Below are 14,621 nucleotides of genomic sequence, written 5' to 3'. Positions count from 1 at the left end.
GTGCCTTAATTAGTACTTACTCATTCTGTGGTTAACTTGGCTATCCAAACTGAATTTTAGGACTTCATTATTAATAGACTTTTCTGGACCCAGACGAACTAAATTTATATCTCCACAGTTTCCTGTTGATTAAAAAAATCATACTTACAGATTAATAAGGACACTGCCAACCTATTGGCAAGTAAGCATATTAACAATTAGGGAAGGGAGCCAACATTAATTATATCAACTACACACCTGAACTCCACTAGAGGCTTCATACACATTAGACATTCACTAACCACCCTACACGGTACTTACCATTTCTACCAAATAAAAGCTACAGAGGTTGCATAAACAGGACAGTACAAAGTTGAGACTGAATTGTATCAACATTTCTCAAACTATGTTCTGTACAACATTCCACAGTAAAATACGTTTGGGAAAGGTGAGTAAAATAAGAAACTTCTTAACCACAGGATATTTCAGATATGTAAAGATTTTCATATATTAATACATATTTGAATTTCCAAGAAAGAATCATTTAGTAAAAACTATCAAATCCTTTTCTGTGGTATATTCACAACAAAGTTTTTGAAACTTTATTCCAAACATCATGCTGCTACCCCAGAATCTAAGGGACACAAAGTGCTGGAAATCGTGGAGTAGAGAACTGCCAACACTAGATCTCATTTAAGTGGCTATTAACCACACCTTTATTTTAGGTCACCACATTTTATATGTTATTTAATCTAAAAATCTCCAGCTCCATCATTGCGCTAAAATAGCAATCAGCACTTATCCTAAACTGACACATCACGTACTTCTTCTATTGTCAATCTCCTTCCACTGAATAGGGTTTTGCTGTGGTTGCCAGCTACTTCAGCGGCTGGCACAGAAGTACAATAAATCTAAGTTGAATGAATGAATAACTTATTAAAGCAGATATCTACAACATATTTTTGTTCCTAGTTCAGCTCATTCTTCTAAATTTGAAGCCATAATCTCTGGCCAAGATTTACCTGAAGATTTCAAAACTGCTAACCTACTTGTGTTCCCATGATAAACGAAGACGAAATTACCTGGAAACTCACCCACTACAAACACCTAGAAATGCTCCATAAATTAAAACAGACATCTTTTAAACTGCAGGGTGAGCTCACAGAAATGGAAGAGAAATTCCTAGGAGCCAAAAACAAAGAAAAAGCTCAAAACCAGAATTGAAAGCCCATGAGCTGCAGAGGCTTCCCTGGGGGAACAGGATGAGTTGGGGCTGGTACTGTCTAGGTGCTCAGAATTTTTTTTCCCCATACACTCAATGAAATGCACATATTTAAAAATCTTTAGTTCTACAGAGTTTTGACAAATGTCTATATTGGCAAAACTATCATTCCAATGAAGACAAACTTTATAAGAAGGCTTGGATTTTAAAGACTCCTGGAAAGGAAAAGGGTCTGGAAGAGACAGGAGGATGAAAATGAAGTGAATCTAACTGTGCCGAGGCTTAGCTGGGAAAAACTAAATTCTCTTCCAGGACTTTCCAACCATAGGCCCATGCCACATGCGGATTTAGAGACCAAATATATAATACAGGGAATGACAAAGGTGACCCAATCAAAATACATTGAGAGTTTTAAAATGAGAATACAATGGGCAACCTTGTGCCAATATATTTGAAAACTAAGAGGAAGTGTCAATTTTTCTTGAAAGAAAAAAAAATTAGCCTAATCCACTAAAAGAAAGAAACCTGAATATGCCTATAACAGTTAAAGACATTTGAACAGTAGATTAGAACTTACAATCTGTCAAAAAAGACAACAACACTAAAAACAAATTAATCTTTAAGGAATGGATAATCTCTGTCATATATTAATCATTCCATGAATAAACAAAAAATTCTCCCCAATTCCCTTTTTAAAGTCAGTGTAACAAAAAACAAAGATATGACAAAGGAAAGTCACGGGCCGGCCTCATTCATGAGTACTAGTTTTAAAATCCTAAATAAAATAGCAATCCAGCAATGTGTTAAAAAATAATACATAACCAAGTTGGTCTTACTCTATGAATCAAAGATACTTTAACATTACAAAAACATTGTAGTTTTCCCAATTAACAGATTAAAGAAAAAAGCTTCATGAAAATGCAATAAGAAGAATGCATGCAATAAAATTCAATGGCCCTTCAAGATAGAAACTGACACAGGAACTTCTTTATCTTGATAAAGGGTAAATACTAAACCCCAGAAATCAACACCTACTTAATGGCGAGATGTCCAAGACATTTCTTTAAAGACTCTCAGGGGCAGCCCGGGTGGCTCAGCAGTTTAGTGCCGCCTTCAGCTCAGGGCATGATCTTGGAGCCCCGGGATCGAGTCCCACGTCAGGCTCCCTGTGTGGAGCCTGTTTCTCCCTCTGCCTGTGTCTCTCATGAGTAAATAAAAAATAATAAAATAAAAAATAAAGACTCTCAGGACAGCTTTTCAGTAGTGAAAAGAAGTGATATGAATGCAGTGTAAAAGACCAAAGTTCTTTCCTACAGCCAGAAGACACTATTTTCTAACAAAATTGAAGGGCAACCCCAGTGGCGCAAAGGTTTACCGCCGCCTGCAGCTTAGGGCGTGATCCTGGAGACCTGGGATCGAGTCCCACGTCAGCCTCCTGCATGGAGCCTGCTTCTCCCTCCTCCTGTGTCTTTGCCTCTCTCTCTCTCTATGTCTATCATAAATAAATCTTTAAAAAAAAAAAACAAAAAACACTAAAGTTGAAGATCCAACCCGGATGCCTACGTGGCCTTGTCCTGATCCTAGCCCTGCTGGGCTGTCAGCACACATGTGAGAGTGCTCACCTTTCCTCAGCCAGGGAAATGTTAAAATCACATCAATGCATATGCATGGGAGCCGTTCCAGAGCATGTAAACTGTTAGAACCACTTCCGAGAAGAATCTAGCACTACCTAGAAAACTGAAGATGCACAAATCCTTCAACCCAGAATTTTTACTTCCAGGTCTACTTATGCAAGATCAAGGTTTTTTTTATAAACTCTTGACCTATCACATGAAGTCCACTTGACATCAAACCCAATACAGAACTCACACACCTCCCCAATGAAAACAGTACCTATTTGCCCTCACCACCTGTATCTCACTGGAGAGAGTACAGTAAACAAACCCCCAAACCTTCGCCTTCATGGGGCTCATTATACTCTAGCTGTACTTACTACACAGAGGTTCTCTCACCTCTGGTCATTTCTAGTGAATAGAAGCTTCTGCTAGAGTTCTCCACATCCCCCTTTATCCTTTCCCATGGCTAACTCCTAATTGCTCTGCAGGATTCATCTCAGACATCATTTCTTCCAGAAGCTTTCCCTAACCCTCCCATGACTGGACCAAGGGCCGTTTTAAGGTGTCTGAGAGCAGCCACATCTTACTTTTCTTATAGAACGTATAGCTTTATACTCTAATTGCCCACTGATCTGCTTCCTCATTACTGTCTCTTGGAAGGTTTCACTGTTGAAATGTCAGTACTTAGCACAGTGCCTTGGCACAGAGTTAAGTGCTCAATAAAATCTGCTAGATGAATTGATGAGTACATATGCGCCACAGCCCCAAGCAGAAGTTACTACTCAAACTGGCTTGCTCTTTGGCATTCAAAATTGACCATACTAAACACTGAGAATAAAACCAAAAACAAATTAAAAGCCATGTAAGTATCATACCCAAAGGATTCTTCTTGTCTTTACATTTTTCTTTAAATTCAAGGATGATTTTTTTCATAAGTTCATCAACAGCTGCGTTGGAAGGTGCACACACAAGGACACGGTTTTGTTTGATTTTGGCATTGGAGTTTTCATCTGAATGCCCTTTCCTCTGGTTCTACAATTTGACACACACATGCCAAACAGACAAAAAATACTGATGAGCTTTGTTACAGAGTTTTCCAGTTTTTTTCTACTTCCATTATGTTTGAAAGCTCCTCCTCCTTACGAATATTTAAAAATAAGTAAGAGGGGAATCCCTGGGTGGCCCAGTGGTTTAGCACCTGCCTTCGGCCCAGGGTGTGATCCTAGAGTCCCGGGATTGAGTCCCACATCAGGCTCCCTGCATGGGGCCTGCTTCTCCCTCTGCCTGTGCCTCTGCCTCTCTCTTTCTCATGAATAAATAAATAAAATCTTAAAAATAAATAAATAAAGTAAGAGCACCTACATCTTTACATGGACATTAAAATTACTCTAGCAGGACACTTTATCATAGCTTCCCTGAGCCTCACTTCATGTCCACTTATTTTACTCCATATTCAATCCAACCAAAACGTAGCCCAGCAATACAATACAATCCAGACAGTTTCCTGGCATTACACATGACCCATAACAAAGCCAGGAGGCCACCATTCTAGCCCTTCAGAACACTGTCACACAGGCCAGCATTTTCTGCCCTCTTCACTCTTTATACCCTCTCTCCTGCTACCTCTTTCTCTGATATGGTTTCACATGGTATCAGAAAGATACACACAGTGCAGGGGAAAAGACCGATAGTAGTTATTTACACATATCAGTTAATCTGTGTGTAACAATGCTCTCAGCAAACAACAATGACACCCTCACATACTCTACCTCTGTCAGGAGGCGGTACAGGAGGCCAACAATAGTTTTTGATTTCCCTGTTCCTGGTGGTCCATGAATCAGACAGATCTTGGCAACTGACGGGGAGTGTTTGACCATGGCATATGCAGTTTCTATTGCTTTCTTTTGGTCTTCATTGAAATCTCTTAAGTAGGCGACCTGTGCAAAAGACATTAGTGAAAATGAGTTGCTCTTCCTGGAGTGGCAAGAAGAGGAAACCTCCGTTTGAATTTCTTCTAACCTTTATAAAACAGAAGGTTTGATGATGATCACCCAAAATGACCTTTAATCTAAAGAAACAATTTCACTACTATCAAGTTATTTATGAGTGTCTGCAGGCTTCACCCCATCTACAACTACTATAACTGCATTTGTATTTGTGGTTCTTACAAAGAGGATCACAATAAACTGTTCTATACTTTTCTTCTATTTATTTTTTCCTTAGACGATAAAAAAAATTCCAAGACTTTCTTTCCTAACTCAAGTGCTACAGTGGAAAGAGCACAGATTTTGGGTCAGATCTAAACTTAAACCTCAGCTTCACTCACAAAAGCTAGGTCTCCAAACTCCTAACCTCCTCAGCCTATGCCTCTGTCATCCATTAAACCTGGGACTTCTGGGAGGACAAGAAGTGAATGAGATACTGTACAGGAAAGCTCTAGCACACAGCAGTGGTCCAAACACTATTACTTTTCTCTTGCCTTCCTCTGTATTAATCTCCTGGAGTGACTATATGGCTCTCACAGCTAGAACATGTTTTCATGCAAAATGGCAACTTTATCTGTAAATTCTCTTTCAATCATTCAAATGCAAAATTAACTCTATTAACCCACTCCTACCTCTGAATTTTAATTACCTAACAAGCATTTAAGTAGGATACTCATCTAACATTTTAATGCTGCTCTTTAAGCATATTTTCAATTCTTTATTGCACTATGCCTTTTTCCTGAGGTAAGCTGAGTAACATAACACAGACTGCCAACTTAAAGAAGATGGAGCACTACATCACTGTGCACGCACAGGGATATGTCTTTGTCCCAGATACAAAGGAATGTGCAATGAATAAACACAAAATGATGTCACATTCTGACATGAAATTTTCTGACTTTCCATTCTCGTTTAACCATGACTCACAATTCTCTCAGACGTTGTAGTTAGTAAATCTTTTGTACAGAAGTCCATGGGATTTGGATTAAGAACAGCTCTGGCCAGTTGGTTCCGTCCACTCAACAGAGACATGGCTTTCAACTTCCTTTGCGTAGTTACCAGAGAACTGATTACAACACATTTCACGAATTCATTTAAATTGACTGGCAAATTATCTTGAGTCTGGATGTAAAGGAAACACTCAGACTTCCCGTTGCGCACTATTATCAAGAAGGAGAAAAAACAATTTCAGTTGCCAGTGAATAATGCGATCCAACTAATAAAAATGTTATTCAGAATTATGTATGTATTTTATAACTTATGTTTTTGTATGATATTATTTTTTGTATGATATATTATTTAAGTAATTCACTCAAATGTGAAATAATGCCCAAGAACCAGGCAATTATTTTTTAGAAGAAGGAAGCAGATAACCACATAAACATGTCAGGTAGTGATGAGCACAATGAAGAAAGCAGAGAAAGGGAATGAAGAAGTATGAGGGATGCAAGGGGTATTACCATTGATAGGTGAGTCAGGGGAAAGTCTCCTGATAAGATGGTATCTGAGCAGAAACTTGAAATAATGAGTAAGCCATGTCCTCATCTGGAGAGAGGGTGTTACTGGTAAAGACTCAGCAAATGCAAAGACCAAGAAGCAGAGATGTGAATGGAGTATTTCAGGAATAGGATCAAGCCTAGAATGGCTGGAAGAAAAAGTAGGGAGATGTGTGTGACAAGAGTCGAGAAGAAAACGGGGCTCCATTTTAAAGGGGTCTGCAAGACCACGATACTGAATTTGAACCTTATTTTGGGTCAAGTAGGAAGCCGCAGGGCAGCTTTCTACTGGGAAGTGACGTGCTTGAACTTACATATTAAAAGAATCACTTTACTGCCGATGAAGAATAAATGCAATGGGAAAAGCACAAAAGCAAACGGGCCACAGGAGGCCACTGTGGTTGATGGTCATGTGGACCAGGATGTAGTAGCAGATGTGGGGCTTGGACTTTGGGTACTTTGCTAAGGAAAAGTCAACAGGATTTGCTGATGAATTACATGTAGGGTGTAAGACAAAGGATCAAGGATGACTGGGGTTTTTGGCCTGAGCAACTAGAAAAATGCAAGCCCCACTTACTGAGATGGGAAAAAAAGAAGGAATAGTTGATGTCAGGCAGAACATCAAGTGCCTCCTTTGGTCTTTTTTGTCTAAAAGATATTTAAATGGAGATGTCAGTTGGACAACTGAGGAGTTTAGAAGGAGAATACCTTAGAAATATAAATACGGCAAGTGTCATCACTTCCAAGAGTCAAAAGCACAGACTAAGCTATGTACCCTTCTGCTATTCCCCTATATGCATTCCACAGAAGAACTGGGGCTGGACCACAATTATGATAGAAATACAGCACACCAATTACAGCGCAGCATGACGCTCAACTCTAAAGAGCTCTGTTTTTAAGACTGGATGTAAAAAGGCAAAGGAATAATGAACTCATGTTCTCTTCACATAATTGAGACTAAGAAAGCAGCAATGTTAAAAAGGCTGCCTGGCATACAATAAAGAATGCAGACTACCCTGCAGTCAAAACATATGCAGGTTTCAATTCTAGGCCTACCACTTAATACGGAGAATAACACTGTGTAAGTTACTGAACATCCCTGAGCCCTCATTTCCTGATGAGGACAAGACAAATAAATCTTACTGCTTTATAAGGCTCTGAGGAAGATAAATGTGCCCAGGAAGGACAAGGCACATGGCCTGGTATTCAGCAGGTACACTACTTCTGTGATGCTATTCCCAGAAGGGTCCCTACAAAATAAGGGATGGGAGTGATGGAAACAGCAAAACCTTCAAGTTGTCTTATAATGAATTACATGTCTTGGTCTTCTAATGATACTTAGCCACAAAACCAAGGTTGGAATGTGATTTAAGATATAAAAAAGATGATTTTGCATATTGTTTAATAACAAACACAATGAAGGAATGTATCAGAGAAAGAGAGGACATTACAAAAGAAAGCTTTTTTTCCTAAGTCTAGAGTAATAAGAACTGGGCCTTTCCCAGATGAATTTAGAAAAACTAAAAAAAGGACTCTGAATGACAGGTAATCAACCTGGCAAATACATGTTTCGAATATGTGTAACGAACATGTGGCTAGTAAAGCACAACTCAGATAAAAATTAAAAGACATGTTACTCTTTACATTATCTACTTACTGACTGAAGTGCGGCGAAACTTATGAACATAACCGCAATGATATTCACGGAGATCCTGCATGCGATTTCTCTCTGTATCTTTCTTCTCTCCATTTTGTCTTTCAGAAATCAAAAACACCAAATCATTTTCCTTTGGATGAAGCTGTTTGGCTAGTTCACATTCTTCAAGATGAACTATGAAACAATAATAAGTTGGCATTGACTCTAACAGAATTATTTTCAGTAAGATTAAAGAATATTAAATCCCTGTACTAAGTTCAAGCAAGTGTACAGCACTAAACTTTGTTAATATACTTCCAAATGATACTCTAAGCCAGTTAACATTCTCAAATACAGGTTATAGTATTATAAAATGTTTAACAATGGCTAAAAAGCCAAAATAAAATCATAATATTCAAAAGGAGTAAATTTCCTTGAAGTTTATTTTACTTTTTAACCAAGAAATTTTCTCTTCTGCTCACTTTTACTTTCAAAATCCCAGAAGAAAACTCACAAACAGATCTAAGGACATGTAAGAATTTTGAACCTACTAGTAGTGGCATTTCAAATAAGGGGGTAAGGCTAGTTGTAAACTACTAGGGCTGGGAAAACGGAACAAGCACTAGAACAAGAAAGTTCAGCACCAACTGCCAGATCCAGCAACAACACAATGACTAAAATACAAGCACTGGGATTGGGTAGACAGGACCACTAAATCAAAACAAGATTTTACAATGTGGCAGGTAAGAGGCATCTGGGTGGCTCATTTGGTTAAAATTCTGACTTTGGCTCAGGTCATGATCTCAGATTCCTGGGATCAAGCCCCACATCGGGTTTCAACAGGGAGTCTGCTTCTCCCTCTTCTTCTCCTCACACTTGTGTACTATCTCTCCCAAAACAAATAAAATCTTTCTAAACAAATAAATGAAACGTGGCAGGCAAGACTATCTATTTGAAGGCATCAGAGATCAAATACAGTAGTGAAGAATTACTGCTGGGATTCAAAAGAATGTGGAAATCTGCTGGAGTCAGCCCAGTATTTCCCATAGAAACACCTGAACTACTCTTGGGAGTGGCAGCCTAGAGGCCAGGCCATACCTGGGACAGCTTTGTCGGACTAAAAAGACAAAAATTGTGGAGTCTGGGGCCTGCAGAGTAGGGACCCTGGTACCCCAATATGCTTCAGGTTGGGACTACAAAGGACTAAGGATTATACCCGAGGATGAACTAAGAGCAAACCCACCTTGACATGGACTACAGCCCCCCGAGGATGAACTAAGAGCAAACCCACCTTGACATGGACTATAGCCCAGCTTCCAAACACCTGGGTGCTTCAGAAAAGCCCAATCCCTTAAACCAGATGATCCCACATTGCAGGTGCCCCCAGAAGTCTGGCAGAAGTAAAGGAAAATCCTCTCTGGAGGAAGATAATATCATCCTAGGCCTCAAATTATTTTTATAAACGACTTTTCAAAGATAACGACCAAAAATAAGCAAAGCACAGGAGAAGATAAAAACTCAATAAACAACAAAGGACTGTCCTGGGAGCTACAGATTATGTCTCACACAGTTTAAAAGGTTTTGCCTTAGTTATGGAGACACTTAAAAGAGCTACTAAATCTACAGACTTTGGGTACCTGGGTGGCTCTGGTTGAGTGTCTGCCTTTGGCTCAAGGTATGATCCCAGGGTTCTAGGATCAAGTCCCACATCAGGCTCCCCTGGGGACCCTGCTTTTTCCTCTGCCAATATCTCCGCCTCTGTGCCTCTCTCATGAATAGTTTAAAAAAAAAAAAACTAAACAAAACCTTAAAACTTAAAAAATAAAACTACAGACTTTGATAAATCAAGGATGCATATAAGTTTTAACCTGTTTTAAATAGCTAAAGATTTATAAATTGAGGTATAATTTCCAAACTAAAAACAGATAAAAAAGAAATTTTAAAATGAGAAAAAAAAAAAACAGAAGTATTCAACTAAAACAAAAGGTAATACATGTAATATATAATCAGGTTCATTTACTTCTATTTTGTCTCATTTACTTTTTTTTTTTTTTTAAATTCACTTTTGGTAATTTAATGGTTCAAAGCCTCATATATGTGTAAAAAGTATACTCTAATTCTATCTGAGACTTCTTTATATATTTTATTAGGTATATAGATACATTAAGAATTGTCATCTCTTCTGCTGAATTATTATGAAAAGATCTTTCTTTGGTAGTATTTTCTGTCTTAGTTTATTTAGTCTGATATTAACAGAGCTAAACAGGTCTTTAAGATTTTATTTATTTTAGAGGAGAGAAAAAGAGAAAGTATGTGCACATGTGGGTGACTCCCCACTGAGCATGGAGCCTTGAATGGGGCTGGACTCCACAACCCTGACACCATGTCCTGAGCTGACATCAAGAGGAGGATGCCCAACCGACTGAAACACCCCTAAACACATATTCTTTTAGTGCAATTTGCATAAGTTTCCTTCTCCAATCTTTTTTCCCCAACCTTTCTGTATTCTTATGTCTACATGAAATATAGTGTATTATTATACTGTTTTTTTTTTTTGAAGATTTTATTTTTCTGAGAGAGAGGGAGAGAAGCATGAGCGGGGGGGAGGGGCAGAGGGAACAGACTCCTCGCTGAGCAGCGAGCCTGATGTGGGGCTTGATCCCAGGACCCAAGGATCATGATCTGAGAAGGCAGATGCTTAACCAACTAAGCCACCCCATACTATATTATTCTTGAAATACCATTTTCTTCTACAGGATGCTAAGGCTACTTAGCGAATTGCCAAGTTCAGATACAGGATCAAAGAATATAGAGGATATCGGTCATATCAGACAGCCACTCTCAAAAACTTGTAGGGTCCTACCTAAAGGGTTTAAATTATAATAGACAGAAACACAAGTATATTTAAGTCCATGCATTTATGAAATTTTTTTTAAAAAGCACTTTGGTCAACACCAGTGCTTGCAGTGAATTAACTCATTATTTTAAAAACTGGTCAAGAGTCAAGTACTTTTCTACCTTTCTATATAAAGTATACCAGAGAGTAACCAGATAATACAGAGAAATTTCTTCATAGAATTACTGCAGCTAATAAATAAATAATCAAATAACAGTATCATCACTTTACAACTTTAATAAATTAACTTAGGCATTAAGCATCAACAGTTGTAAATACTAATAAAAGAGAAATTAGAGATGATACACGTCCTGATAAAGGCACATACCACTATCTATGAAATAGTCTTGCCAAAAATAATAAATCAAACTAGAATCGATGGTGTCTCTAGATACAATTATCAATTTACAAGAAATGCAGAGGACAAAAAAACATACTAACAAGCACCAGGGGGACAAATCAATGAGTACAGACAATAATTCTAAAGGCTCACCACCTCAAATTTTTCAATAAAACAAATTACAAAGGGGGGAAAAATAGGAAGAAAAAATTGTAGTTAAAAAAGACACATCAGGATCCCTGGATGGCTCAAGGATTTAGCGCCTGCCTTTGGCCCAGGGTGTGATCCTGGAGTCCAGGGATGGAGTCCCACATCGGGCTCCCTGCGTGGAGCCTGCTTCTCCCTCTGCCTGTGTCTCTGCCTCTCTCTCTGTGTCTCTCTCATAAATAAATAAGTAAAATATTAAAAAAAAAAAGACACATCAACTAGTGTCAATTTCAAAGTGACTGAAAAAATTGTTATTCATGAGCAGCCCTAGTGGCTCAGCGGTTTAGTGCCGCCTGCAGTCCAGGGCGTGATCCTGGAGACCCGGGTTTGAGTCCCACGTCAGGCTCCCTGCATGGAGCCTGCTTCTCCCTCTGCCTGTGTCTCTGCCTCTCTGTGTCTCTATGAATAAATAAATCTTTTTAAAAAATTGTTATTTATGAGGAAATTGGAAATTTGAAAACTGACTAGCTATCTGATATTAAGGAACGACTACAATATTAGCAATAAAATGTTACCTTATTATAAATTTTAGGTCTGTATCTTTCAGCAATATTCACTGAATCTAATTACAAATGATGCTTGCCCCAAAATCAAACCAAAGATGATCTGTAAAACCTCTCCATCATGAGAGGTGCCTGGATGGCTCAGTTGTTTAAGCTTTTGACTCTTGGTTTCAGCTCAGGTCATGATCTCCAGATTGTGAGATCGAGGCCCACGTTGGACTCTGTGCTCAGTGCAGAGTCTGCTTCAGATTCGCTTTCCCTCTCACCCACCCTCTTGCTCTCTCAAATAAATAAAATCTTAAAAAAAAAAAAACTTCCCCACTGTAAACTATAAAACATTATTGAAAATAAACAAAAATAACTGAATTCATAAATTAGAAAATAATTAGAAAGATGGCAATTCTCATATTAAGAAAAAAAGAGAGAGGGCAGCCCAGGTGGCTCAGAGGTTTAGTGCCTCCTTCAGTCCAGGGTGTGATCCTGGATCTCCGGGATCAAGTCCCACACATCAGGCTCCCTGCATGGAGCCTGCTTCTCCCTCTGCCTGTGTCTCTGCCTCTCTCTCTCTGTCTGTCTCTATGAATAAATGAAATATTTTAAAAATATAAAATAAGTGAAAAAAAATTTTAAAAAAGAGAGAAGATGTTAATTCTTGCCCAATTTCCCCCATTTTTTCCTCTTAAATTTATATGGGAACTCAAAGGAACAAGAATAGCCAAGACACTCTTAAGGCAAAACAAAGGAGGAGGACCTGTTCAGTGGCCACTAAAACTCATTATAAAGCTGGACTAAGTAATTAGGCAATGTGATATCAGCACAAGGGGTGGCAAATGATCCAATCAAGAAGAAATCAGTACAGAAAAAAATCCATGAATTAAATGGACACTAGATTTAGGCAAATATGGCACTGTAGAACATGGAGAGAATAGTCTTTTCAACAATAAGTAACACCAGGAAAACCACAACTCCATTTGGAAAAAAACTGAAACATGTTCCCTATACATCCCATTCATGCATAAAAAGAAATCCCAGGTTGACAAAACAATGAATCATCTAGAAAAGGGTTGCAAACTTTTTGTCAAGAGTCAAATGTTTTCTTTGCAAGCCACACATAAAGTCTGTTGCATATTCATAGACTTTTCCCAAAATTCTTTAAAAATAATGTATAAATCATACTCCAAGGCAGTCCACTAATGGGATATGGGGTAGTTCTGCAAGTTGTCATTTGCTGACACCTGGCTCTAGATGTTAAGATAATATATTTATGATCTGCAGCAGGGAAAGGTTTCTAAATGAGGCAAAGACTAACCATAAAAAAAAAAAATTAGCGGCGTCTGAGTGGCTCAGTAGGTGGAGCGTCCAACTATTGATCTCAGCTCCAGTCTTGATCTCAGAGTTTTCAGTAAATAAAAAAAAAAAAACAAAAAAAAAAAACATGTATTTACTATGTTAAAAATAAGAAATTCTAGGGGTGCCTAGTTGGCTCATTTGGGGAGCATGCAACTTTTAATCTTGGGGTCATGAATTTGAGTCCCAGGTTGGTATTAGAGATTACATCCATACATACATACATGGATGTAATTACATACATACATACATACATGATGGATTTTATGGATTACATACATCCATAAAAGAAATTTTTAATAAAAATAAAACATTTAAAGACATCAGTGAGTCAAAATGGAAGTCAAATTGAGAGAATGGCATGCATCCAGATTATATAAGGAACTACTACAAATCGATAAGAAAAAGATAACAGAAAATTAACAATAACTTTGAAAAGGCACTTCCCAAAAGAGATTACTGAAGTATCTACTAAATATATAAAAAAGGTGCTCAACCTCACTGATAACAAGGATATGACAAAATAAAACCACAAAAGGCCATCAATACAAACATGGCATAATGGCTGAAACTAACACAACAATCAATACAAATGTGCTGGTGAAGACCTCGAACAATGGGACTTCTCATACACTGCTGGTGGGTATAATGTATAATGGACTGGGCATTTCCTAGTCAACTTGAACATACACATACCCCGAGACTTCACAAACCACCCTAGATATAGGACTCAACAAAAATGCCCTCACACAAACATTGAGACAGGAATATCACAGTGGCACTGATCATAAAATGTTGTGTAAGACTTAACATAGCATGCCGGAGGATACTATCCTCAGAAAGGTAGGTCTGCTTATGAGGTTGGCCCTTAGCACGGAGATCCTGGATCTCAGGATTATTGCTTGATGATGAGAATGCCTCGCTGTGCCTGTTTGCAAAAAGAATATGGTCTATACCAAATACCTGCTTTCCTTCCGGAAGTCAGGAATTTAGGTCAGGCAGAGAGGGTGGTTGGGGCACTAAGTTTCAAATAAGCTTCCCTAGGAGGTAACAGTATGCATGCCACACATTCTGACAATCCATTTCTGGACTGATTCTACTGGGAGAAGACTCTTAAGAGGCTTGCTCCTGGTATTGTCCATACTTCACCCCATGCGCTTCTCTCCTTGCTGATTCTGCTTTGTAGTCTCTTAAGATAATAGGCACAACCATGAGCATGAGTATATGCTAATACCTGTGAGTTGCCCTAAGAAGTCCTTGAACTTTGGGGACCTGACACACAGGCCAAAAACTACTGAAAAAAAATGTCTATCAACAGTAAAATAATAAAAACAGAACAAAAACAAAAATCACACAGTATAATCAGGACAAATTCACATATTGAAATATTACTA

The 14,621-nt window shown here is 38.3% G+C and overlaps 1 protein-coding gene across 14 annotated transcripts in view; it reads right to left on the bottom strand.

Moving 5' to 3' along the window:
* Positions 1-14,621, bottom strand: part of SETX (senataxin) — an 80,937-nt gene that overhangs the window by 24,151 nt on the left and 42,165 nt on the right. For all 14 annotated transcript variants that reach the window (XR_003147003.3, XR_003147002.3, XM_025475577.3 and 11 more), the window contains 5 exons: positions 7,956-8,129; positions 5,730-5,962; positions 4,587-4,754; positions 3,693-3,849; positions 21-122 (listed from right to left, as the gene is read on the bottom strand). Coding sequence is in view for 12 of the 14 variants with exons in the window: in XM_025475577.3 (XP_025331362.1) it covers positions 21-122; positions 3,693-3,849; positions 4,587-4,754; positions 5,730-5,962; positions 7,956-8,129 (834 nt within the window). In the remaining 2 variants the exon portion in view is untranslated. The remainder of the gene's footprint in view (positions 1-20; positions 123-3,692; positions 3,850-4,586; positions 4,755-5,729; positions 5,963-7,955; positions 8,130-14,621) is intronic.

The sequence above is a fragment of the Canis lupus genome, chromosome 9 (genome assembly GCF_003254725.2).
Source record: "Canis lupus dingo isolate Sandy chromosome 9, ASM325472v2, whole genome shotgun sequence".
Lineage (NCBI taxonomy): Eukaryota > Metazoa > Chordata > Mammalia > Carnivora > Canidae > Canis > Canis lupus.
This window is presented reverse-complemented; position numbering and strand designations above follow the sequence as displayed.